The following is a 23,896-nucleotide window of genomic DNA, read 5'->3' on the forward strand; positions in this document are numbered from 1 at the left end:
AGCAAAGGCTGATTTCCTTTGAAAAGAGCTATAGTCCTGTATTTAATTTCTGACTGTTAAGTTTTTAGGGATGGTGTTCACAGGTGACTTGGGTATGAGCAGTGTGTCCTCTGGCTATTAAAGCTCAGAGCATTAATCTCCCCTTAAGGATGCATTTCCAGACAGGCTTTAATATTGGTGATTTGATCAAATGCAATTTGTTTACATTGTAATCAATGTGCCCACATTCACTCATTCATGCCCACAGTCCCATGAACACTAACAAATTCTAATGTATGTAGAAAGAGCGAAAAAAATCTGGATGTTGCACAGTCAAGGAGCTCAGTTTGAGGAACATAAGGAAGTCCTTTTGAGCTGCAGGGTACCTACAACCATCAGCTGTTTCAATTTCAGGTTTCATACCCCAGAAGAAGCAACATTTTTTAAATATAGGGTTTTTTGTGCCATAATGTTGTGTTGTTTGCAAGCAAATGTATTTTTATACCTGGCTTCTTCAATTTCATCCATCAATAAAAATTCTAATTTTGAGAATTAATTAAAGTCAAGAGCTTCAATGAACTTCAGTGGGAATAGGAGTAAACCAATATCTTAACAAAAAATATAAGTTAAAAAGCCACCAAAAATAAACTACAAAAAAAGGGACTTGTTTCCAAGAGCTGACATACAGCACAAAATATTCAATTGATTGATTCAGGCCATAAGGCACAAGACTAAGTGTAAAAATTAACCGAATTAAAGATGAGTCATTTTAGTACAAAACCCTCTGAGTACCAAATTCTCAAACTACCATATGATCTTGGAGAATACTGCTTAAATCAAACTTCATCCCTGTTCTGTGACTGCTGCACAGATGCATATTATTGCCCTTGGGAAGGAACAAGAGCAACTTCATATTTAGCATGTCAGGTCAAGGGTAACAGTTCCCCTTCTGAGTGTAGTCTCTAGAGACAACTCAGCAGAGAACTCATAAAAAAAGAAAAAAAGGTGACTAAAAATATCAATAAACTACACCTTGAGAGATTGCCATGGGGTGGATGAGCATTGACTGCCCTCATTTTATGAATGGGAGAATTCAGGCAGAAACACAGTACCTTGGGAATAATAAGTTAAGTCTCCAGGCAGAGCTGGGAAGAAAAGCCAGAGCTGTGTGCTCTATCCACCACACCACAGATCCCTCAAATGCAGCCCATGAGCTCCTACCTGTGGCCTGGGAAGCCTCAAAACTCAGCTCACAACAAGCTGTAAAATAAGCCATCTTTAATTGAATGATCTCGTTAAATGAGCCAAGACAGCTCCAGTCTCTGCTTCAGCAGTGCCGTGCTTATGGATTGCTGTGCATTTCATACCCCAGCCTGAGGGGTAACAAAAAGATTGCCCTGCCTGAAAGAGCAAAACTGTTCTAAGATGGGGATGGGGTGTATTGTAAATGCACACAGAGGACTTCCAAAAGGTATTTTATGCTGTTTCACAGTCTCTAGTTCTTGTTCTACAACTCACTGCTAAATATGCACAGCATTTAATTTTCCTTTCATTTCTGAAACGTTTCATGGACGCCAAACTAATCAAGAACTCCAACAGCAAATCAAGAGGCTATAGATTAATCTCATTATCCATAATATGTTTGGCCATTGCAATCCATTCTTTATGTATTAAACATTGTTACAGTGTTAATTAACAGTGTCTAATAATCATTATAAACACTGAAACAACAGCCAGTGTTAACCACAGGAATAAAAGATTAGCTGGGATGAAGAGGGAGATGTCTTTACATCAGGTTTTTTATGCAATATGGAGTTGCATAACTGCATACTCATTTTTTGCATAGCTCGCAAACTTTTCAGGGGCAGTAACTTGATCATGTGCTTTCCAAAGCGCTTGCAAAGGTTGTCTGCGGAAAAAAAAAAAAAAAAAAAAAAAAAAAAAAGTTGTTTTAAGTGACCAAAAATAAAAGGGAAGAGAATTCTCAGGCGAGATCATCAAGTATTCTGGTTGCCTGCACATTTGGAGAGTTCTGAGTGACCTTAAGAGCAGTTATATAAGCATATAGAGAGAAAATAAACTCATATGAAATGTGTAGCACATATGATCTCCTGACAGGATGTTCCAAACCAGGCAATGATTTTACAGTCTACAAGCACTGTTACAGTAGTTCTTTGGTCTCAGAGTAGGAGTCAGTGTATCAGCATGTACTCCATTATTTGAGGGGCAGCCAGTGTGTTAATATTGAAATACACAATACTCTTTGGCTAGTTGTGTTCAACAGCAAAAAAAGTGCCATCTGTGTGGGACTAGATCTTAGCTGATACCACCACACATGATATGGCTACATGATGTGAATGTGGAGTAACTATTTTCCTGGGGTGTGCCATGAGGAACTTTAGGGTAAGGAAAGTTTCCTCAGCAGTCTTATTTTATTTGGGCAAGGAAGAACCATTCTGAGTGCTTCACAGAGCAAAGTATGTCATCTGGGCTGCCTGGGGCAACACGGTGTAAAGACTACACCAGGACATTTCTTTCCAGCCTCAAAGTTAAATCGAATCAGTCTCAGCCGAGGATGAGACTGCCAAAGGATGCAGAAGCACTAGCTGTACTGAAGTTGGCTTTTCTTGCTACTAAACTTGTCCATCAGCCGCATAAACTCCAAGTGCTATTATTCTGTCTCGTTAGGGTCACACAGAAGCCTCAGGGACAGAACCGAGTGCAACAGACACCACTTGAGGAGTCTGTCTACGGAATTATTTCCCAGACCGATGCACTCCGGTGCTGTGTGACACCCTGTGCCACCGTCCAGCCAAGTACCTGCCCGGCTGCGCTCTGGGAGGAATCAGAATAAAATCCACAGCCGCGGAACGGCGCGGGGAGCGGCGCCGGTCCCGGAGAGCGCGGGGAGCCCCGGGGCGGCCGGTTCGGCACCGGCGGTGCCGCGGGCGGAGCGGAGCGGGACCGGGACCGAGCGGGGCCGGGGCAGGGATGCACGGGGCGGGGGCAGCGCCCGGCTGTCCGGCCGTGCCCCGGCACAGCCATGCGGAGCGGGGCGGGGGCAGCGCTCCGCTCTCCGGCCGTGCCCCGGCACAGCCATGCGGGGCCCGCGGGCGGCCCTGGCGCTGCTGCTGGCGGCGGCGATCGCCCCGCGGCCGGCGCGGCCGCACCCGCAGTGCCTGGACTTCAAGCCGCCGTTCCGGCCGCCGCGGGGCCTCGCCTTCTGCCGCCGCTACGCCGAGTTCGGCTGCTGCGACCCGCGCCGCGACCGCGCCCTGCTGCAGCGCTTCTACCGCCTCAGCGCCGGCCTCGACGAGCGCACCTACGCCGCCTGCGCCGGGCACCTGCAGGACCTGCTGTGCCAGGTGAGAGCTGCGGCGCTCCCGTGCGCTGCGGCATCCCGCCGCGCAGGGTGCAGCCGCGCAGGGGATAGCAGCAGCTGCAGGCAGGGATGCTTCTGCTTCTGCCCCACCGCAGCGCTTTAGCCCAGGTGTGTGTGTGTATCTGCTCGTGATGGGCTGCTTCGAGCCCATCGAGCCCATGTATGGATGCTTTGACCTAGATATGGGTGCGTTGATCCCGTGGGTGCATTGATCCTATGCACCGGTCCAGGGACTTTGGGCAGTCCAGGGAAGTGCGAGCCATGGCGTTAATTCCCGAGTCCGGGCTGGAGTACCCACCCCCAGGTGCATCAGCCATGGCATTAGCTCCTGGGCACAGGCATGGATGCATCAACCCACACATCAGGGACAGCACACTGCCTAGTGTTCCCAGGCACTGGAAGGAGTGGCTGTCCATCATCGAGTATCCCAGCAGGCTTTTTGTCCTTTGGCAGCTGTCTAAGAGAGGAACAGGGATGTTGCTCTTCTTTAACTTAGGAGTGCCAGTCTCTGAGATAAGTATGTGGGCAGTTACAGTTTGAAAACTCTCCTCACCCTCCTAGGCTTAGGACACCAGACCTGGTGAAGAAACCCACAGGGCACCTGCCTGCACAAATCTTGCTCCTTGTTACGACCAATTGATGGGGTCAGGTGGGTTTTTTGTGTTGGCTTACAGCACTTTTAGCATGGGCTAATAGTCCTGGTGATAGGTGCAGAGTAATGCCTGCAGATGTGGCCTAGGATCCTCTGTGGTGGCCATCCTGCACAGGGGGGAATTTCCACTCAGAGCTGATGCTCTGGGGCCAGATATGATAATGGGATGATCACAGTCTGCACAGAGCAAAGTGCCTGACCCTGTCATCAGTGGATGCCTCACACATATGAAATTGCCCCTGAGACAGAGCAGTGGCAGCTTGGCACTGTGTAGGTGTAAATCTTAAATTAATTCAGACAGTGGAGTCTTGTCTGCTGTGCTCAGGATGGGATCAAAATGGCTTTCAGAAATCCTGCTCTTAGCATTTTGCTGGTACCTCTTGGGTTCCTTAGAGCACTTTTCCATACCAGATTCTAGAGAATTGAATTCTATTTCATCTCATATTGTACTGGAAGAAAGAAAAACATTAGAATATATTTCTGAAACGAGCATTGTCTAGGAGTCCACTCCTGCTTCTGGAAGTGATAACTAAGTCTCTTGTATTTGTCAGAAAGCCAGCCACTGAAAATGTATTCAGAAGCAGAGAAATATTTCGATTTGGGAGCAATGATTCACAGAAATGTTCTGATGAGCTCAGTGCATCACCAGCCCAGATGTGGCTACAAACCACTGCCTCTGGCTACACAAACATGTGATGGAAGTTCAGTCATTGCAAACAGTCTAGAACATTTTTTTGCTTCTATTCATTCATTGTATATACAATTTATATCCTAGACTTGAATTTAAAAGTGTGTTTCTGTGACTTAGCATGCTTCTGTCTCTTTCTGCTCACAATTTGTGATTTCTCTCAAATGTGATAAAATTATTTTGACAAGTATGTCAGTTTGTACTTGTGAATTCCTGCCTTTTCTTGAATTCATAGAATAATAGAATATTTGATTTGGAAAGGACCTAGTCCAATTTCCCTTGCAATGAGCAGGGACTAGAACTTCAACTAGATCAGGTTGCTCAACCTGTCCTTGAATATTTCCAGGAATGGGGCATCTATCACTTCTATTCACAACCTGTTACAGTAGTTCACCACTCTCACTGTAAACAACTTCTTTCTGAAATCGAATCTATATTGTTCCTCCTTCAGTTTAAAGCCATTACCTCTTGTTCTATCACTAGACTGTCTTGTAAAATGTCCCTCTTCGCTTTTCTTGTGGAAGGTGCCATAAGGTTACCTTGGAGCCTTCTTTTCTCCACTAAACTGCAAGAGCAGATGCCTCACTCTGCTTCTCAGGGAACAGCTTGCTTAAAGTTTGAGTTTCCAGATGGAGGTGGTCAAGGAATATCAGGGATAATGTGGAAGTTAAATGCTTTCCTGAGGAGTACTGTTGCTTCATCCAGGCTGATATCAGTAGTAAATAAGACATTGTTTGATGTGGGTGTTCCATCAGATTCAGACTGTTGGAATTCCCCAGATAAGGAGCTACCACTGAATTCCTGGAACAGACAGGATGCATTTGGCTAGCATGTCTTAATGTGACTTGTTTTTTTTCTGATGAGTTATTTTCATATTTCAACTTGTTCCAGCCCTACTGAAGTAACTGATCAGCTGCCCATTAGTTTCCTCGGTCTTTGGAGCACAACATAATTAGTTTGAAATTCATGAACAGACATCATCATTTGGAAGTGTCAATTTAGATCTAATATTGATCCTGAGCTCTGACTAAGGGTAGAGTTTCTTGGCATTATGAGTTATGTGAACATGATAGGATGATGTGAAGGCTAAAGGATGACAGCATTTGCTTCAGAAGCCAAGAAATTCAGCACAGGGCATGAGGCTCCATCTCTTCCAGAATAAAATTTAGAAAATATTTCACATGTTGAAAATACCCTAGGACATGCTTAGGTATTTTCAGGCTAGTGATAGATCTCTGAATATCACTGCCAGTGTAATGCTGCTGTAATTAGCTATATGCCACCAGGAATGTTGTAAGGAGGAAAAAACTTACCCACAACTTCTATTCAGACACACTTGAGGCTGTGGAGAACAGCCTGCAGTGGCAGAGACAGGGAATCCATATCTCTAGGCTATTTTTAATTCTGATGCTGAGGCCAGGAATTGCTTTATAATGCATAAGATCACTGCTTGCTTTGAAAGAGGGTTTCAGGGGATGAGGTACACCTGAGTACTCAAGTGAGGGGCCTCCTCTCTTTGCATGGGAAACCTCCATAGGCAACAACAGATTGAGCTCCCACCCAGCCCTCGACAAATTCCCTTTCTGTCTCATTTCAATTTGTTTTCTAGGGCCAATTTTTCAGTCATTACAAGTGAACTGACAAATGCTCTGTCTCTTTCTGTCCCTGGCACACCTCGTGTAACCGAGCCGAGTGTGTTACCCAATCTGCCTGTGTAATTTCAGTGTTTTGTGTCACAAGCAATCTTCTTTTTACCACATTAATTGCTGCTCATTTGAAAGCATAATAACCTTCATTTTGCAATGAATGGCTTGACATTCCAGGAGGAAAGCTTATTGTACACTAATGATCTGTTATATGGCCTCTCAGTTTATTATGGTGTGTAATGGAAAATAAAATAAAAATTAAATATTGTGTATACTTAGCAGCTAATTTAAACAGTTCAGAATCTCAGATGCTATATCTTTTCAGCTACTGAATAGTGTTGTAATCTGCAGTAAGAAATATCTTCCTATAGTTCTAGAAATGGCTCCCTATATTTTTTAATTAAGCTGGATTTGCTCAGTGAAAGAAGAAACAGTGACTGATAGGAATTTTAAAACACAAATTTCATTTAAGTAGTAGTTTCTCTTCCGACCTTTGTTGCCTCAAAGGTATTCATTGAAATATAACTTTGAAAGAAATTGAACTTCCACAGAGTCATGTTGCATAATTTGAAGAGCACTGCTGAGGTGTTTGTTGGGAAGATGCATTATAACTGGAAAATATTGTGTTTATTACAAGCAAAACCCTTGCAAAACAGAACTGAGTCACTTTGTTCAGTTTATAGTTTACAGACAGTTTTTCATAAGGAGTTTTTTCATAAGGAAGATGTGTCTGTAGAATTCTCATCACGGAGATCACAATGAGCTGTGTGAACTTGATCCAGTCCTTAAACAGATTTCCAAGGCTGCACCTTCCATAAACAGGGGCTGAGCTGCAGCTTCTGCCAGTGGACCTTGCCTGGATTATGGCCACTTTGTGCTCACTGTCTGAAATCCTGTAACCTCAGCATCCCTCACAGAGCTTGTGACCCATGTCATTATCATGAGATGCCTTTCACCTCTCCTGGCTGTGGATATAAATCATCTGTAAGCAAAGGCCCACCACCAAAGGCAGCTGGACTCAAGCAAGCATGGTGTCCTCCCCTCCTCCTCCACTTTCACTCCCACTCCTTCCAAGCTGTAGATCACATCCGTGTTTGAGATGCATGCCTGGATTATCACATGATGAGGTATGAATGTCCCAGGCTTTGGCCCTGATGGCCTTTCCCATTCTGTTGTCAGTGTGGAGATCTTAGGTGAATCTTCTCAGCCAACTCTTCAGTTTCACTTCTGTTCTGTGATGGATCTTATTATTTCATAGATAAAGTCAGACCCTCCAAGGAAGAAAAGTCTCCTTTTCCCCAGTGCAGTCTGCTAGGGTGATGTAGCAACACAGGCATCATTGCAGTTTGTTTTTTTTATTTAAAGTTCTGTGGTTAGAACAAATCAGTAACAGCTTGAGGAAGTCAGCTTTCACCAGGAATATTGAAGATAATTTCTATGAGTGCTGAGAAAAACCCTCTTTCTAAGATCCTTCCCTCTGTTAATATATCTTTAGGATAAACCTCATCATATCTTGTAATTAAGATGAAATACCTCCAATTAATATCACTGCTCAGCTGTTCCAAATCTGGTCCAAGAACTGACTTGAAGCCTTTTCTCCCTCCCTCTAGGAATGCTCTCCATATGCAGCTCACTTGTATGATGCTGAAGATCCCTCCACCCCGGTGAGGACGATACCAGGGCTGTGCCCAGACTATTGCTCTCAGCTGTGGCACAGCTGCCGCTCCATTTTCCGCTCCCTCTCGGCGGAGCCGGAGTTAATCGCGCTGGAAAACGACCTGGCAAAGTTCTGCCGCTACCTGTCCCTGGAGGACACCGACTACTGCTTCCCGCGGCTGCTGGCTGACCAGAAGCTGAACCAGAACCTGGGCCGGGTCACGGCCGGCGCCGAGGGCTGCCTGCAGCTCTGCCTGCTGGAGGTGGCCAACGGGCTGCGCAACCCCGTGGCCATGGTGCACGCCAACGACGGCACGCACCGGCTCTTCATCGCCGAGCAGCTCGGCCTGGTGTGGACGTACCTGCCCGACGGCTCCAGGCTGGAAAAGCCCTTCCTGAACATCAGCGAAGCCGTGCTCACCTCACCCTGGGAGGGAGATGAGAGAGGGTTTCTGTGTATCGTCTTCCATCCTAAATTCAAATTTAACGGGAAAGTGTACGTCTACTATTCGGTTGAAGTTCGGTATGAAGAGAGAATCCGAATCAGTGAGTTCAGAATTTCTCCTTCTGACATGAATACCTTGGACCACGGATCTGAAAGGTATTGTACACAGGTTTCTCTGGCAAAAGAATTTAAGATCTTAGATGGCAACTTGTGCATTTTTAAGGACTATTAATGAATGAGACTTATTTAGTTTAATAACTAGTTTAATAGTTATATTTAGTTTTTGCATTCCAGAGTGCTAGCATGTTAGTCCAAGTCCATGTCTAGTGTACTGAGGTGCAGAATGTGCATGTCCTCCATGGATGAACTGCAAGTGTTCAGGGATAAAACATGTCCGGTTCTCAGTTTTGGCATGTCAGAGGATTTAAGTAAACATGGATTAAGCATTATTTATAGTTAGTATTTTGAGGTTATTGTGGGCTGGGGCTTGGACGTTTATTTGTTTGTTTCATACTTTTATGATTATTATTATTTAAAATAGACTTTGCAAAGCATGAGTGAAATTCATTCCAAAGCCAAAGGTTTCCAAAATTACTATAAACAAACTAAGTGATACCAGACCAAAGATGGATTTGGTCCCATATTTCTTTATCTGAACCAAAACTCAACCCTTTGATATTACAAATTTAATATCAAATTAAATAAATCACAAGTCACTATATCGTTACTGAGTACATTTTAATTGGAAATGTCATTTGTTTGAGTCTAGTCTTGCAGTTGTTCCACACAGATGATGAGAGACCTGTTTGTGGAGTCCAGCTCATAGATTTAGAACCTGTTTCAGAACTATGTTATAGAACCACCATTTTAAGAAATCCTTGAATATTACTAAGATTACTAATATTACCAAGATTTCTCTTCATTATTTGGATTTTGTTAGGGGCTTTCCAAACATCCAGCTGTGGATGATTCTAGGTCAAAAATGCACTTAGTCTAATGATAGATAGGGGATACTGGTTTATAAAGCAATTACAGCAATCCAGTGTGAGCAGCACTGTAGATTACAGGTTAGAGGATTTACAACGTGCACTCAGGAAAGCGAATCAGAAACCTGCAGACATCGACAGCCCATGAACTGTCCTGTTTAAGAATCCTCAGGCTCTATGTTTTTAACAATTTCTGTGCTTACTTAGCTTATGCTTAGTACGGCAAAAGCTTGAGAAAACAGAATTGTGGTCCTGCTGTGCTTGTGTAGGCACAGGTCCCACTGACTTCATCCTGAGCTGCTGCCCAAGAGGGAGCTCAGGCTGTCGTGTGGTGTGCACAGCCTCAGCACAAATGTGTGTGTCTGTTTAGCCTCAGATGTTCCTCAATGCCTTCTGGTTTTTTCCATCTTCTTTGGGAGGCTGGGGAGGATTCACCTTTGTGTCCATGCAGGATCCTCCCTCACTCCTTCTGCCAGCTGGAACCTGTGCATTCTTGCACAGTTACCTTAACACAGAGAAGTTGACATTTAACAGAGGGTGACAATAACTCCACAGCTGGGTTCCTTCCCACAACTCAGAATAACTATCAACATTTAACAAGGGGAAAAAAACTGTCTAAAAATGAGGTGGTGTAAGTAAATGTTATAATTTGCTTTTGTAGCTATTGAGATGCACTGCCAGTATCAAATTTGGACTTTTTTAGAAGCTGAAAATAATAAACTTCATTTGTTATATCTGGGAACCTCCATTGCCTGTATTTGTGGTTTTACCATCTTATAAAATAATAATTTATGTATTTTCCCCTTTTGTGCTATGGAGGGGGTTCCAGATGCATAAAATAGGCAAATAAAATGAGAGTTTTGGGTTAAAGTTAAGGTAAATTTTGTTGGTACTGATTTGAATAACCTTTGGTTAACTCAGTTTGTTGATGGGGCTGCTTTTAACTGCTCTTTAAACTCATAAGGTCCTGACTGTGCAATTATCATTTAAGGATTTAAGAATTGAACTATTACTTAATGTTTAAAACATTTTATATTTGCCTTGAGAGTGCCTGGGAGGGTTGTGCCAAAAGCAGTACAGATACACAGATGGACTGGAGTCCTTTCTCTTGCAATTTCCAATTGGTTATAAGCGTTTTCTTTAATAAATTATAAAAAAAGTTAAAAAGAAGTTTAACAAGGAGGAAGAAAGAATCAAAGGAAAAGTTTAAGTAATTAAAAGTATATTTTGTCATGTGATTTCCCAGACTTTCCATATTACACAATTTGGTGTTTCTGTAATCTGGAAAATATGCTGAAACTATTTAAAGTTAGAAAATCAGCTGTGCCCAAGAAAAATTCAGTAACATGGATATGGAGGAATTTGTATCAAAACCAATCTGTAGCTGCTTCCATCTGTCAAGTACTCATTGTCATGACATTGCTCTGCTCTTTGCATAGTTCTTGTGCAGTAGGTAATCGCTTTCTGCCTATTTTCACTCAGGATAATCCTTGAAATAGAAGAACCTGCTTCCAACCACAATGGAGGAGAGCTGCTCTTTGGAGATGATGGGTATCTCTATATCTTCACTGGAGATGGAGGCATGGCTGGGGATCCTTTTGGCACCTTTGGAAATTCCCAGAACAAGTAAGAGTGGATCCACCCCTATTGGCAGCACCAGGGTGTGGGAAATCAACATCAGCCACCTGAAGGGGGCAAATGCAATTCCCTTGAGATGGTTCTTTTTTTCAGATACACTCAAAGACTTCTCTTTTCTAGAACAGAAAGAATGAAACCCTAGACTTCCCAAACCGCCCTCTCTGATATTTCGCCAAGGTCTAGTCTTATTTATCCTTTTCCTTTCTTCTGCCAACACAGATCAGCCCTGCTGGGCAAAGTGCTGCGGATCGACGTGAACGGCAACGAGCGGGGGCCCCTGTACCGAATCCCTCCCGACAACCCCTTTGCCAGCGACCCCTCGGCTCGCCCCGAGGTCTACGCCTACGGAGTGAGGAACATGTGGCGCTGCTCCTTCGACAGGGGGGACCCTCTCACCAGGGAAGGGAAGGGGCGCCTCTTCTGTGGAGACGTGGGGCAGAACAAGTACGAAGAGGTCGACATCGTCGAGAAGGGGAAAAATTACGGCTGGAGGGCGAGGGAAGGGTTCAGCTGTTACGATAAAAAGCTTTGCGCCAATTCGTCCTTGGGTAAATAGATGTGCTCTTGTTTTTTAATTCCTGCCTTCAAAGCCTGGCTGCTTGGTGGTAAACACATCTTTTTGAGACGTAAAGCTCTGCTGTCTCTGTCTAGAAGAGAACTGGCTTGGGCATAGATACTGAAAGTACAAAAGTTGCCGTTTCTGAGTTAGGAGGAAAGTGAAACATGCTAGCTGTTGTTTTTCTAGGTGATTGGTGGTGTTAGTGAAATTACTTAGTGATTCTGTGGTTTAGAGGGACAATTTCATCTTGCCACATAAAACAAGCTTTTGTGCAGGAGCAAGAAAAATTTGGAGAAATTGTATTTTTCTCCATAAGTCACAGGTAGGGTCCTTATTTTATAGAATGAGAGAAAAACATTGACTGATCAACCACTATGCACACTGCCTGCTTCGCAGGTAACTCAATGTATGGTGTATTTTTGTTTCTTTTAGCTATGCCACAAAGGAAAGCCTCATTTTATTTTCATTTCTTTAAACTATTCAAAACTGGATTGAGGATATTTGCTGGCTGGCTAAATTCCAGTGAACATGTGAAGTCAGAACATACTGAATTGCAACAGCTTATATGGACCATGTCTTCTGCTGGAAACTCTTCTCAGAGATTCAGGGGGGCAGTGGAGTGGTCTGGCACTGATTTGCATTAGCAGAGATTCTGATTCTTTTCTCTTCTACATTCTGTGTATTGCTTATTTTTTTTCCTAATATTAACTCAGTTTAAATTCTTTCCTTTTATTAACTTTGCTATGAGTATGAGAGTGATTAAGTATTTTTTTATAAAAATGTCAAAAGCAAGGAGCAGACTTTTTGCACTCCCTGTGCTGAGGCAGTTGTTCAGGGAGTTCATTTATTGCTCTCCTGTGTGACAGAATACTCCACATGAGCATTCATGGCAGACACTTTACTGAGTTCTCTAGGGATTCAGAGCAATTTTTGATGACTTTAGAGACCCTTTGTTAGAACAGTGAAATGTCACAGCCCCTTCAGAATGAAAAGTACAGCTGAAGTGTAGAAAACACCTGCTTTAGAGGAAATTCCCCTGTGCAAATTCCTTGCTGGCAGTGTTGCTGGGTTTGCTACTTGCAGCATCTGCTACACGGGCAGGAAGAAAGGCTGTGAGGATGAGGGGGAAGGGTACCATGAGGTACCTGTGAGCCAGGAGTCTCAGAAGAAAGGGGAGGAAGCACCTAATGGAGACCCTCAAAATCAGGACATCCATCTCCGTTTTACATTTGTCTTATGTTATAACTTATATTTCACTATGAATATGCCAGTACTACATCATTCATGCCTTTGCCATCCCATGAATATTTGATGGTCCTTTCAAGTTGCTTCTCCATCTCAGAGGAACAGGAGCTATTTGTGCTGACATCTGACATATCTTTTAATCAGTGCCTGCAGTCTGGAGTCACCCATCTCTTTTTTTTTCCTTTTACCACCTAAGCAAAGCTGCATGGGGCAAACATTTCCTGCATGGGTGCAGTGACTCTCAGAGTAACCTGTGAATCTGTAGCTAAACCAGACAAGCTCTGTAGAAATAGAAGTGGCACTAACAGATGGATTGCAGTGGGATGAGAAGGGCTCAGGAGAGTGCTGTCATGGTGAGGGGCAGGGCAATCATGTGATTCTGAAAAGGTGAAAATCAAACTAAATACTGCTCCACTGACAATTCATTTAAATAGAAGATGCACCAGGGAACCTGATTGTACCCTGCCAGTCTCAGAACAATCTAGATAAAGAGATATTCTGCAGCATGTGCAAAACAAGTCACAGATCTTTTCTGCCCTACAGATGATGTGCTTCCAATTTACGCATATCCACACAAAATGGGGAAATCCGTCACGGGGGGCTACGTCTATCGGGGCTGTGAGTCTCCAAACCTGAATGGCCTCTACATATTTGGTGATTTTATGAGTGGGTATGTAACCACTTAGTTTTTTCATGTGCTTGTGTTTCCTTTGAAAGACAAGAGGTTGCAGGGTATATAATACATTTGGGTTAATATTGACAATCTTACGCTCTTCAGAGAAGTTGCAGTTCCTACTGCAGTTAGTGTGGATAGGAAGCATTAAATATCCTTTCAGGTGTCCATGCTAATATTCATAAATCATCTGGGTCAGGCTGTAGAAATGTTCTTTTGCCTTGCAGACGCCTGATGTCTTTGAAGGAGGATCATGCTACTGGACAGTGGCAGTACAATGAAATCTGCATGGGAACAGGACAAACGTGCATGTTCCCTGGGCTTATCAATAACTATTATCAATACATCATCTCCTTTGCTGAAGATGAAGCAGGTAATATTCTAACTTTTTATGTCACACTGAATGGCGTGTTTCTGGTTTCTCTTCAGAATAAAACACCAGAGAAGGGGTCAGAGAGGACTCCTGGCAGGCAGCAGGTAGTGGGGAGGCACAGCACAGGTCTTTAAAATGCCAGATTCCCAGCATCTCCCAAATATCAAATCAAAGTTACAGTGCTAATTTTGAGGTGTCTGTGCCATACAGTGCCTGCAGTGGGAGTTGGAGAATCAGTTGCCTTGGGACTGAGTCTGGTGTGCTGGACATGCTGCTGTCCACACACCTTCCTTCTGGAGAACAGGGAGCAGAGGGGGCAAGTAGAGTGAAACAAAGCTTAGAAAAGAAACCTCATTCTTCACAGTGCCATGCCATGGGGAATGCAGGCCCTGGGAGGCTGAGAAGCTGATACCCAAGGGAGAGCAAGTCTGTCTTCTTGTCTAGTCAAGAGGTCTGTGGACATGATAATGGATAGAGGAAAGCAGATGTCATTAAAGGCAATTATATATCGGCTCACCCTGGGCTGGGGTGTTTGTACCTCTCCAGGTGAAGAAGAACAAAAGCCTATGTTATGTTTTGAGTGAGGCATCAGCAAGAGAGTCTTCAAGTCCATATTTTGTTAGTGTCAGCTGGGATTTTGGCTTGCATAGGACTGAAGGATGGCCTCACTGGAGCTTTGCTGTGTTTTCTTGACTGGGGACATTTTGCTTTCTAGAAGAGAGCTGCTGTGATTTGAAGAGGAGGAAATAGAGAGTCCTGGGGCAAAAGCTGGTGGTGTCTCCCACTGTTGGTGCAAGGGTGCTGCAGAATGTGCAACCCATGCAGCCTCTGGCTGGCAGCAGGCAGAGGATGAGCCCCAGGATGTGTGCTTCATGTGCAACCCAGCAGTGCAGGAGTTGTGCTCTGCCCTGTTCCTGGGAGGTCTTGGCTCGTGATCACAAGCACCTGCTTCCAGAATGCCTCAGCTTTTAAACATCTGTTTTTTCCTGCAGATTATGTCAAGTTTGGATGTTGCTCAAATCATATAAATGCAAATTTAATCATGTGAATGCAAATCCTCCAAGTTAAGTGATAGCTTGAAAGTTTGATATTTTTTTAGATTTAAATTCCATTTCCTTTAGTGGTTAATATTCATGGAATTTAGAGCTATTTCACAGTGCTGTAGTGAAAAGGATAACTTACCCTATAATCAAATAACTTAGTTCAAATCAGCTTTATGCCAAGTGCAATATCAAGCTGCTGATTGCAACCCTTGCTCATGCACATGAGGATGATGTTCCTCATCCTGTGCTTGTCAACAGAGTCTGGGCAAAGCAGGGGTTAAACACTGCCACCTTTTTACCCTGTGCTGTGTTTTTTGGGCTGGAGTCTCTTTTCAGAGATAGTTAATTGTCTTGTTTTTGCTTTATAGTGAAGGAAAGAAATCTGTTGATAACAGTGTAGTGAGGTTGCTTTACCTGCTGTGAACAGTCTTCTCTTGCACTTTTTTTGTATGCTGGGAATCTCATTTTTTACAAGTTTGCCACACAGTTTATTTTAACAGGGTTTTCTTCACAGAAGCATTTAAGTTTTGGGGTTGTTACTCTGATGAATGTTAATCTACCTGGTGCAGTGGTTGTGGATATGTCATGGGGAGATCTCTATTTTTGGCTCATTGCAACGCCTCTATAAAGCCCCCAGCCCCATCCCCAGCCAGCAGAACATGTCAGAGACACCCCAGGCACTGTGCCTGTGGGTCACACGTGTGCAGCCTGTGTGCTTCATGGCCAGGGCATCCAAACTCCTGCCTGATAATTCCCAGGGAAGAGGGGCAGGATGTAAAACATCACCACCAAACTCAGTGCCAGGTGTTTCCCATCCCCATTTGGACCAAGGCTGCCTCTGGCCTGTCATTAATGAAGCTCACAAGAAAAAAGAAGGAACCAGCCAGGAATAACCAAAGGATTCTGCCCTGGTATTATCCAGAGGAGCTCAGCCCAGGGCAGCACAGGAGAGCATGTAGGAGGATGGAGGCTCAGCCTCAGCTGCCAGCAACTGCCTACACATTCCTTTGCTCACACTGACCTCTCTGGTCTTCCCCTCTTCCCCCTGGATTACCCATAGAACACCCAAAAAAATCTGCCTTATTCACTAAGCAAGTCTATATTGCCTATATTTCTATTTCTCTCTTTTATAAAAAAATATTGCAAACATATATTTTTCCCTCTGATCCTCTGAAGCACTTGAGCTCTCACAAAAATGCCAGAAGGACTGTTTATCCCAGTTTCCCCTGCACAACAGGAGAAGAAGGATAGAAATGTAATTAAGAGAAAATAAGTCAAATAAATAGTGATGGACATTGCTTGGTTGAAGGTTGAGCCCTGCATATATGACCTGACAGAGATGGTGATGAATCAAATGCCTTTTGTGTGAGATATGTCTCACTCTGTGAGTGTGCCACAGAAAACAAAAGCAAAATCTTGTTCTCTTGTAATTCATCCCAAAGGAACACTGCATTCAAATGAACTGTGAACTTTCTTAATTTCTTTTCCTTTCATTTCAACAAAGTAATTCAGAGTTTGACTGGTTTACATTAGAGAAGTCAAAGAACACAGATCATAATGAGATGACAAGGAAGGTCTGGGCAGGTGAACCTGCAATGGAAATTTGTCCAAATAGTAGTTCATGACAATCTGTAAAGCTGCCACTCACTGAGAGTATTTAATGCCAATGGACTGCAGATGAGCTCTCAGACCTGTGATACCAAGTTAAAGCCTTTCTGATGTACAGGACAGAAATTCCATGGACAGTTTTCATGGGTGTGTCTGCTTTGTTTTTTTTATCAGGGGAATTGTACTTCCTGTCTACTGGTGTGCCAAGTGCCACAGCTCCCCATGGAGTGGTGTACAAAGTGGTGGACACCTCCAGGTATGAGATGTTCTTGTTGCAAGGCCTGGTGATGGTGCAGTGAGTCCTGGAGTGGGTGTGATGATGTGGGTGGGATGGGTTATGTTGGCTGACTAATTAACCCTTCTCCCATGCTGAGCCCTTCTGAGTTCCTTCCAATCAAGGAACATCTGGAGCAACCCATCGTGGCTCTGCTTTGCTCCTGCAGTCATGGGTCTCTACTCTGCCTGGTGACAAATTTTTATGAGGCTTGTTGGCGTCATGTGGGTTTGGAGATTTCCTGAATGCTAAAGGAGTATTTTATAGGTGACTTGTCTTTCTTGGGCAAAGTTTCTCTAGATTCCTGCCCAAAAGGAGGCAGTTTTTCTCAAGGTGTTTATTCTGAGTTCCTCTCCATCCCTTTTTTCATCTCCCACAAGAGCCCTGTGCCCCCAGGCCACTGCAGCCAAAGCTGGACCAGTGTGACCTGCAGTGCTTTTTGGGCAAATCAGATGAATATCAAAAAGTGCATTCTTCTTAGTGTTTCAAAGAGCAATATGGATTGGGCAAGAAAACAGGACCATTTTTACACCTCCTAGATTCCATGTGCCTGTATCTGAGACTGGGCAAGGCAGGGTGTAGCTGTGTTTTATGGGAAGACTTACAGCTGTTTTTTCCATCTTCCTGTTTTTAAAGTGTTACTGTTATTGGCTAAACACCAAACTACTTTCAGCCAGAAACAGAGAGTGAGATTTGTGTAGCTTTTTTTTTAATGGATTAAATTTACAGCTTTAGCTATCTGAGGGTTTTGAACCAAACCACTTGTCTAGTTTTATGTTGAAACCAGTCCCCAAAGTTAAAAAGCCCCCAGATCTGTCATGTGTTTCCTCCAACTCTCCTCTGTCAGGAGCATTTTCCATTATCTAATGCAATGGAAGAGTTCCTGTAAACTATGAGTTAAGACGCTGTATTACGCAATCTTTGGAAAAATAAAGAAAGCAGGAGTCAAACACAAGCTGTAAGTTTAAGTTTAAAAAAAGTTTTGTTCATGTTCAGAGTACCAAAAAAAGTAATTGGAAAATTCATTAAAGTAGGGAACATCCTTGTGTAGACAGTGGAGAGAGAAGCTCTCTGAGTTCTGCAGAAATGCAAATAATCCTAATGTTATACCCTCCAAATACAAACATCATGCATTTTTGAACAATTCAAAAACCCCTGAAGAAGTCTGTGGATTACCAAGACATCTATCATAGGAAAATGTGGTGATGAACTGGATGTGACTTCCCAGAAGTGAGATGCATCTCTGTGGCAAACAAATTGTGTCAAAATAAAGCACCATACTAAGAAAAAGTCTCTGGAGGAGACACTTGGAGTTCTTTTTTGAAACTAATGCATTTTTGGCACGACATTTGTTTGGGCTTTCTGTATGAATAATAGTGTGTTATTTTGCTTCCGTGAAAAGTCTGAAATCTTGCATACACATGACCTTTGTGTCAGATGTTCAACATATACTGCCTTGTTTTGTAATTTTTATTTTCAGTTTCATTCATCTCTTTCTGTAGTGCTTGAACCTGCCAAAGTTTTATTTCCTTAATGGCTTCAATAGTGGCAATTGAAAACAGACAGAGGACTCTACTTCCTTGTGAATATTTGGACTTTCATCAATGGTGATCTGTGATTCTTTAGCTATTTTTTCTACTATAAGACATTAGTTGCATCATTTAAACAATTTTTTTTTTCAATAATAACAATATTCTTTAAAAAACAATGGGAAGCAGAGTGTTGAGGAAAGGAATTAATTGTGCAGTGTATGTGTTTCTTTCTTTCAAGGACAGCACCACCAGGAAAATGCCAAGTTGAGCCATTGCCAGTGAAAGTCAAAAGCAAGCGCATCCCGTTTGTGCCAAAGGAGAGTGAGTGTAACTCTTGCTGTTTATTATGGGTTCATGGTGGCTGGCAGTAGGTACAAACTCCAGACTTGCACTATCTCTCCACACATGTGGAGACTACCTAAGACTTCACTCTTCAGGGTATCCTCAAAATCGAATCTTTCCAGATGTTTTGGATCTGAAGAGTTGGTTCAAGTAAGTCTTACAGTATTTCCCCTTTCCCAGCCATATGAAATTTGCTTTGTAGTTTCTACCCTGTTCATTTTCTCTTTTTCATGCTACACATTTCATTACCACCAACTTGTTTCCCTGTAACTGTTCCTGTCCAGAGACCCAGTGCTCAATGGTACTTTTCAGTGACAAGTGATTTTTTGCAGTAGCTTCAGGTAGTGGAGACAATAAGATGGGGAAAGGGTTGGGAAGTAGCTCATTGAGCAAGATGAGAGCTGAGTCATTGCTAGTTGAAAGTGAGAAAATATGGGATGAGAAAATGCTCCCTAAAGAATCTGTGATCACACACTGAGGTGAACTTTTGGCTTACTCAAGACTTTCAGGGCATTTTGATTGCTTCATGCTGCATGAAGTATTGTACTGCTAAAGCTGGAGGAGTCAGTGGTGCAGCTTTTATGTGAGGTACAAAATACCTAAACACAATATTAGGATCTCAAAAGTAGACTAGGCAGTATCACAGTTCTTTTCCCCTGTGCATTTAATTTACACATGTAAGTACCTAGGCAGCACCCCAGCAAATTGCCTTCCAAATCAGCATAGTCCATGAACTTTGTCACAAAGCTAATGGTACTGCAGGAACTCTAAAGTCTAAAGGAAACTTTTATTTAATTTTTAATTACCTTAATCATGTTACATTGCATTAGAGTTACTAACAGTTCCTACAGCTTTGGCTTCAGGGGATAATGAGGGCACTCAGCACCTTGCAACACCGAGTCTTTAAGTGGAATAAACTCTGAGGCTAATTATTGAATGCTGATATGCCTGAGAACTCAGTATCTTCAGAGACATTCTCCTTTTCTAGCTGTTCAGACAGTTTCTAAATATTAGTAACTTGGTTCATGTTCAACTATTTTTGTCTGTTTCTGCTTATGCATTATTCTCTATGCAAGTCCCAAGTTCAGGTTTTTAAACTACATGTATAACTAAATATTTTGGGCTTATTTACGAGGTAGTTTTTGTCATAAATTAAAACCTAGAAACAGTGGGAGAGATTCTACCAACTGTCTCAAGAACTACACTCCTTTTAGTGAAAAATAAGCATGATCATTTTGATTCAGAAGCATGCAAACAAGGATGTGTAGCTATAAATATTTATTGTTTTGGTTAGTATTTAGTCTGAATGTAACAGAATCACCAGGACATGTGTCTTATATTAGCTATGAGTGCATTTTTTGGAAGTGTATTTAATAAATAGTTTAATAAAGAGTATTATATAATGACAACTTGATCCAGTGAGGTGAAAAGCACTCCCAGGTGACCATTAGCTTTCATACAGTCCTACACAGTATTCAATCAGTCCCAGGATTTTCAAGTGCTCTGCCAGACCAGGCTCCAGCAAATGAGCTCTGCACAGGTAAGGCTTTTAAATCTGTTTCTTGCCTTGAGAGCCACAGCTTTCAAAGGAAGGAAATATTTTCATGTAATGAACATAATTCCTTTTCAAAGAGCATTCTTTGGAAAAACATGGACCACTGAAGGGTTTGTCTTTTGGGGACAACAGATACCAAGCAAAAATAAAACAGTGATATTTTTCCTCCTCTCTGTACTACAAAACAAAGGATGAATGAGAATGCATAAATCTGGGATATAATTCAAAGTCATGATGTCTTTGCAAATGTCTGTGACACTGTCCCAACTCTGTTGAATGTTACTCCCTGAAATTGCTTCCTTCTGGTAAATTAAAACTTATTTTTAAGCTAAAAAAAAAAAGCACATGTGAATAAGCAAGTCCAGTAACACCTGAAAACTGTGACAGCAAAGAATTTTCATCTCTTCAGAGTTCAAGGCTCTTTTATTTTTTCTTTTTTTTTTTCATAAGGAAGAACAAACCCAACCCCAAATCCTGTTTTATGTGTTGTCCTGGCAACTCCGTTCCTCTTGCACATTCCAGTTGCCAGAGAGAATTGATTTTGAATGTTCCCAATTTCAGCTCCTCTGAATAAAGCAGCTGGCCCAGTGGGGAGGCCACACTCTCCTCTGGTAATGATCCAATCCTTAGTAATGAAGAGAAGAGCAGAAATAGTGCCTGTCTGTAAAAAGCTTTTTCCAGGATATGGTGAAGAGCTCCTCTCCTGACTGTGAAACTCCAGCACCTACCCTTTAAGGGCCAGGCTGACTTTTGCCAATAAACCCCTTGGAGCTCCCTTTTTGGAGAGGCTCAGTGCTGGCATTCAGCCCTGCAGTCCTCTCTGCTATCAGCAGCAGACGTTTTTCAGTGAGGAAATACTGAGGAAATATTGCTAGGAGTGTTGCTGCTTCTCAACAGGATCAGTTAGACAAATTCCAATAAATTGGCTAAATAAGTCAAAAGTCAGCGCTGGTTTTGTATAGTTGTCTTCAACCCAGAGAGTGACAGGCTCATAATTCTCTGACTTTTCCCCTGTTATAAATGAGAAACAAAAAGTCTCGATATTCAGCAAAACTTAGATTGCTTTATTTTATATAGACAGAGCAAGCAGCACTGGGGATACACAGGGGCCACTGCCTACTCAATGCCCCACTGAACTTTGGTTTGCAGCTCCCTTTTATAGCATGGTTTCTTTGTAGTCATCAGTAATTGTTATTTTTTTGTTGCCATTATTTTGCCAGGTAAGCAGTGGTGGTCTGTGGGATCGCTGGACGATTGTCTCTAGACAATTTGTCAAGTCCCACAGATAACCATCAGGTCTCGGTAGATAAGGAATGGCAAAAGTCGGGCAGTCTGGTCTTAGGGATAGGCTGCAATTGATTACACAAAGGCAGGAAACCTGATTTTGCAGAATCTGTTGGGCTGTGTGAAAGACTTGTTTTGCAAGCTGTCAGTAGATACAACTTATTTAGAAAACATAATATTCATAACAGGGAGATTTAAAACAAAATTATTTTATCATGTATTTTCCTTTCTTTAGTGTCATGCTTCGTTTCAGACCTAAGTATTCTGGTTTCCACAAACCCCAAAACACAAATACAAAAATTCATGAATTAACACGAATCTTTTATCAATTATCACACCCCCAACAGAGTTTATAATGAAAACACCTCCGCGGCAGAAGAGCACGACGCCGAGGGGAGGCGAGCCGCAAACGCCCCTTACGCCGGCGGTGGACGGGGCTGGCGGAGCCCCGGGGAGCCGGAGCGGGGCTGGCGGAGCCCCGGGGAGCCGGAGCGGGGCTGGCGGAGCCCCGGGGCACCGGGGCAGCGCCGCAGAGCCCGAGCAGCGTCGGAGGAAGAAGCCGCCGGGCAATGGCTCGGTGCGGCTGATGCGGCGGGGCCGGCGGGGCCGCGCCCGCGGCAGGGTGGAGATTTTCATCGACGGCGAGTGGGGCACGGTGTGCGACGATGGCTGGGGCTCGCCGGCCGCCGCCGTGGTGTGCCGCCAGCTCGGCTTCCCCTTCGCGGTGCGCGCCGCCAAGAAGGCAGAGTTCGGGCAGGGCAGCTCCCTGCGCATCCTCCTGGATGATGTGCAGTGCTCCGGGCAGGAGCGGACGCTGCTGGAGTGCGCCCATGCCGGTGTGGGCACGCACAACTGCTCGCACGAGGAGGATGCTGGCGTGGTGTGCAGCCGGGAGGAGGTGACACAGTGACTGAGGGCGGGGGGAGGCAGCCGAGGGACTTGGAGCACATCCCTTTCTTGCCCAACCCTCTAAACCAGCTGCAGTACTGAGGAGGGTGTGCCCTGCCTTGAGGATGCTGCATCTGCTCAAAGTAATCTTATGTTTCCTTCATGTTTGTCCCGTGCATCTGCCTCAGAGAGGGGGGGAAAAAGTAAAATAAATAACTAAATTGAGTGTATTGTGGGCAGGGATTGCATTTCTATGGGTTTTTTTGTAATAAGAAATCCCCAAGCGTCAGCCTTTGTAGATCAGAAAAGAGACGCATCCTGTTGCCCTTTCCCATTTCAAAATACGACATTCTTCAGCTGTGCTTCACAATGTTTTGGCAGAAGATATATTCCCAAATGACTGTGTTTCACTCTTACAGAAGCATTTGCATTGTTTGCCTTGCTTTGCCACCTGCAGCTCTGAACTGAGGTTTCTAAGGATGTGCCTTTCTAAACCTGTGCCTTTCTTTGCAAATCACAAAAGTATATATATATTTTTTAAACTTTCCACTCACTAGCTTAAAGGAAAATTATTTTTCTGTAATGCTTTTTTTGGTATAAACCTATTGGTCATCAAGAATAAACAAAATCAAATTACTTAGAAGAAATCATAGTGTACTGCATAGAAAATATTTCTGCAGTTTACATTAGCCTAAGTGAAAAGAAAATCTAACCTTTTTTACATGAACAGGATTGAAAATTTGTCCCTTTTTAGATGAACAGCATCATTATCCAGTTTGGCTCTGAAGATATTTTGAACATGTTTCTCCACTTTCCCAAACTTTATGAAGGCACATGTTTTTTAATTCAGTTTTTCACAGGTGTGAATGACTAGATAAAAGGTAATGCAATGGGGCAATAACTCTGTAATATTTACCCCTTTTTAGAGGATATTAAAAAAAAAGCAACCCTATTTTGTCTGAAATGTGTTTTTCACCTGGGTGATGGGAGACACATGTCACCTTATGAAAAAATTTGGCCTGGTTATTTGTTTTCCCTGGTGTAATCAGGATAGGTTTTCTCTTGCTGCTCACACAAGAATATGAGAAAGACAAAAAAAAAAACCTCTAAACCCTAAAAAAACCTCAAATGTAAAATGACCAGTGTGTCTAGAAATGTTCACAAGCATAACCTTGTATCTAAAGCTCATATTGTGGATATTTATTTTAACACAATTTCAAGTTGATAGTATCTTCTTAAGCCTAAAACATGTATAGGGTAAATTAATGTTTTAAATATTTTTTTCCTGAACTTTCTGATAAATTCTTGCTAAATTGTTTTTTGTATTAAAGAACACCTTCAATACACAAAACCAGATGATCCAAAAAAAGTATTTCCCCTTACTTCTTATGAAGTATAAAGGGGGAACAGATGTATAAAGTGCCTTTTGAGAAGTATTACTCTCATTT

General features: G+C 43.0%; 1 protein-coding gene across 2 annotated transcripts; it reads left to right on the forward strand.

The window, feature by feature from the left end:
* Positions 1–2,962: 2,962 nt before the first annotated feature.
* HHIPL1 (HHIP like 1) lies at positions 2,963–22,641 on the forward strand. 2 transcript variants are annotated; one of them, XR_013774558.1, is made up of 9 exons: positions 2,963–3,344; positions 7,958–8,604; positions 10,917–11,060; positions 11,292–11,620; positions 13,420–13,546; positions 13,777–13,922; positions 16,748–16,829; positions 18,623–18,700; positions 21,908–22,038. XR_013774558.1 is itself a non-coding variant. In XM_079308178.1 (9 exons), exons 1-9 carry the CDS (start codon positions 3,078–3,080, stop codon positions 22,468–22,470), a joined length of 2,388 nt encoding a protein of 795 aa, XP_079164304.1. In that variant the 5' UTR covers positions 2,963–3,077; the 3' UTR covers positions 22,471–22,641. The 2 variants fall into 2 exon arrangements, 1 of the variants encoding a protein (XP_079164304.1); XM_079308178.1 differs by having other exon boundaries at positions 18,618–18,700; positions 21,908–22,641.
* Positions 22,642–23,896: the final 1,255 nt, after the last annotated feature.

Source organism: Erithacus rubecula (genome assembly GCF_903797595.1).
Source record: "Erithacus rubecula genome assembly, chromosome: 6".
In the NCBI taxonomy this organism is placed as follows: domain Eukaryota; kingdom Metazoa; phylum Chordata; class Aves; order Passeriformes; family Muscicapidae; genus Erithacus; species Erithacus rubecula.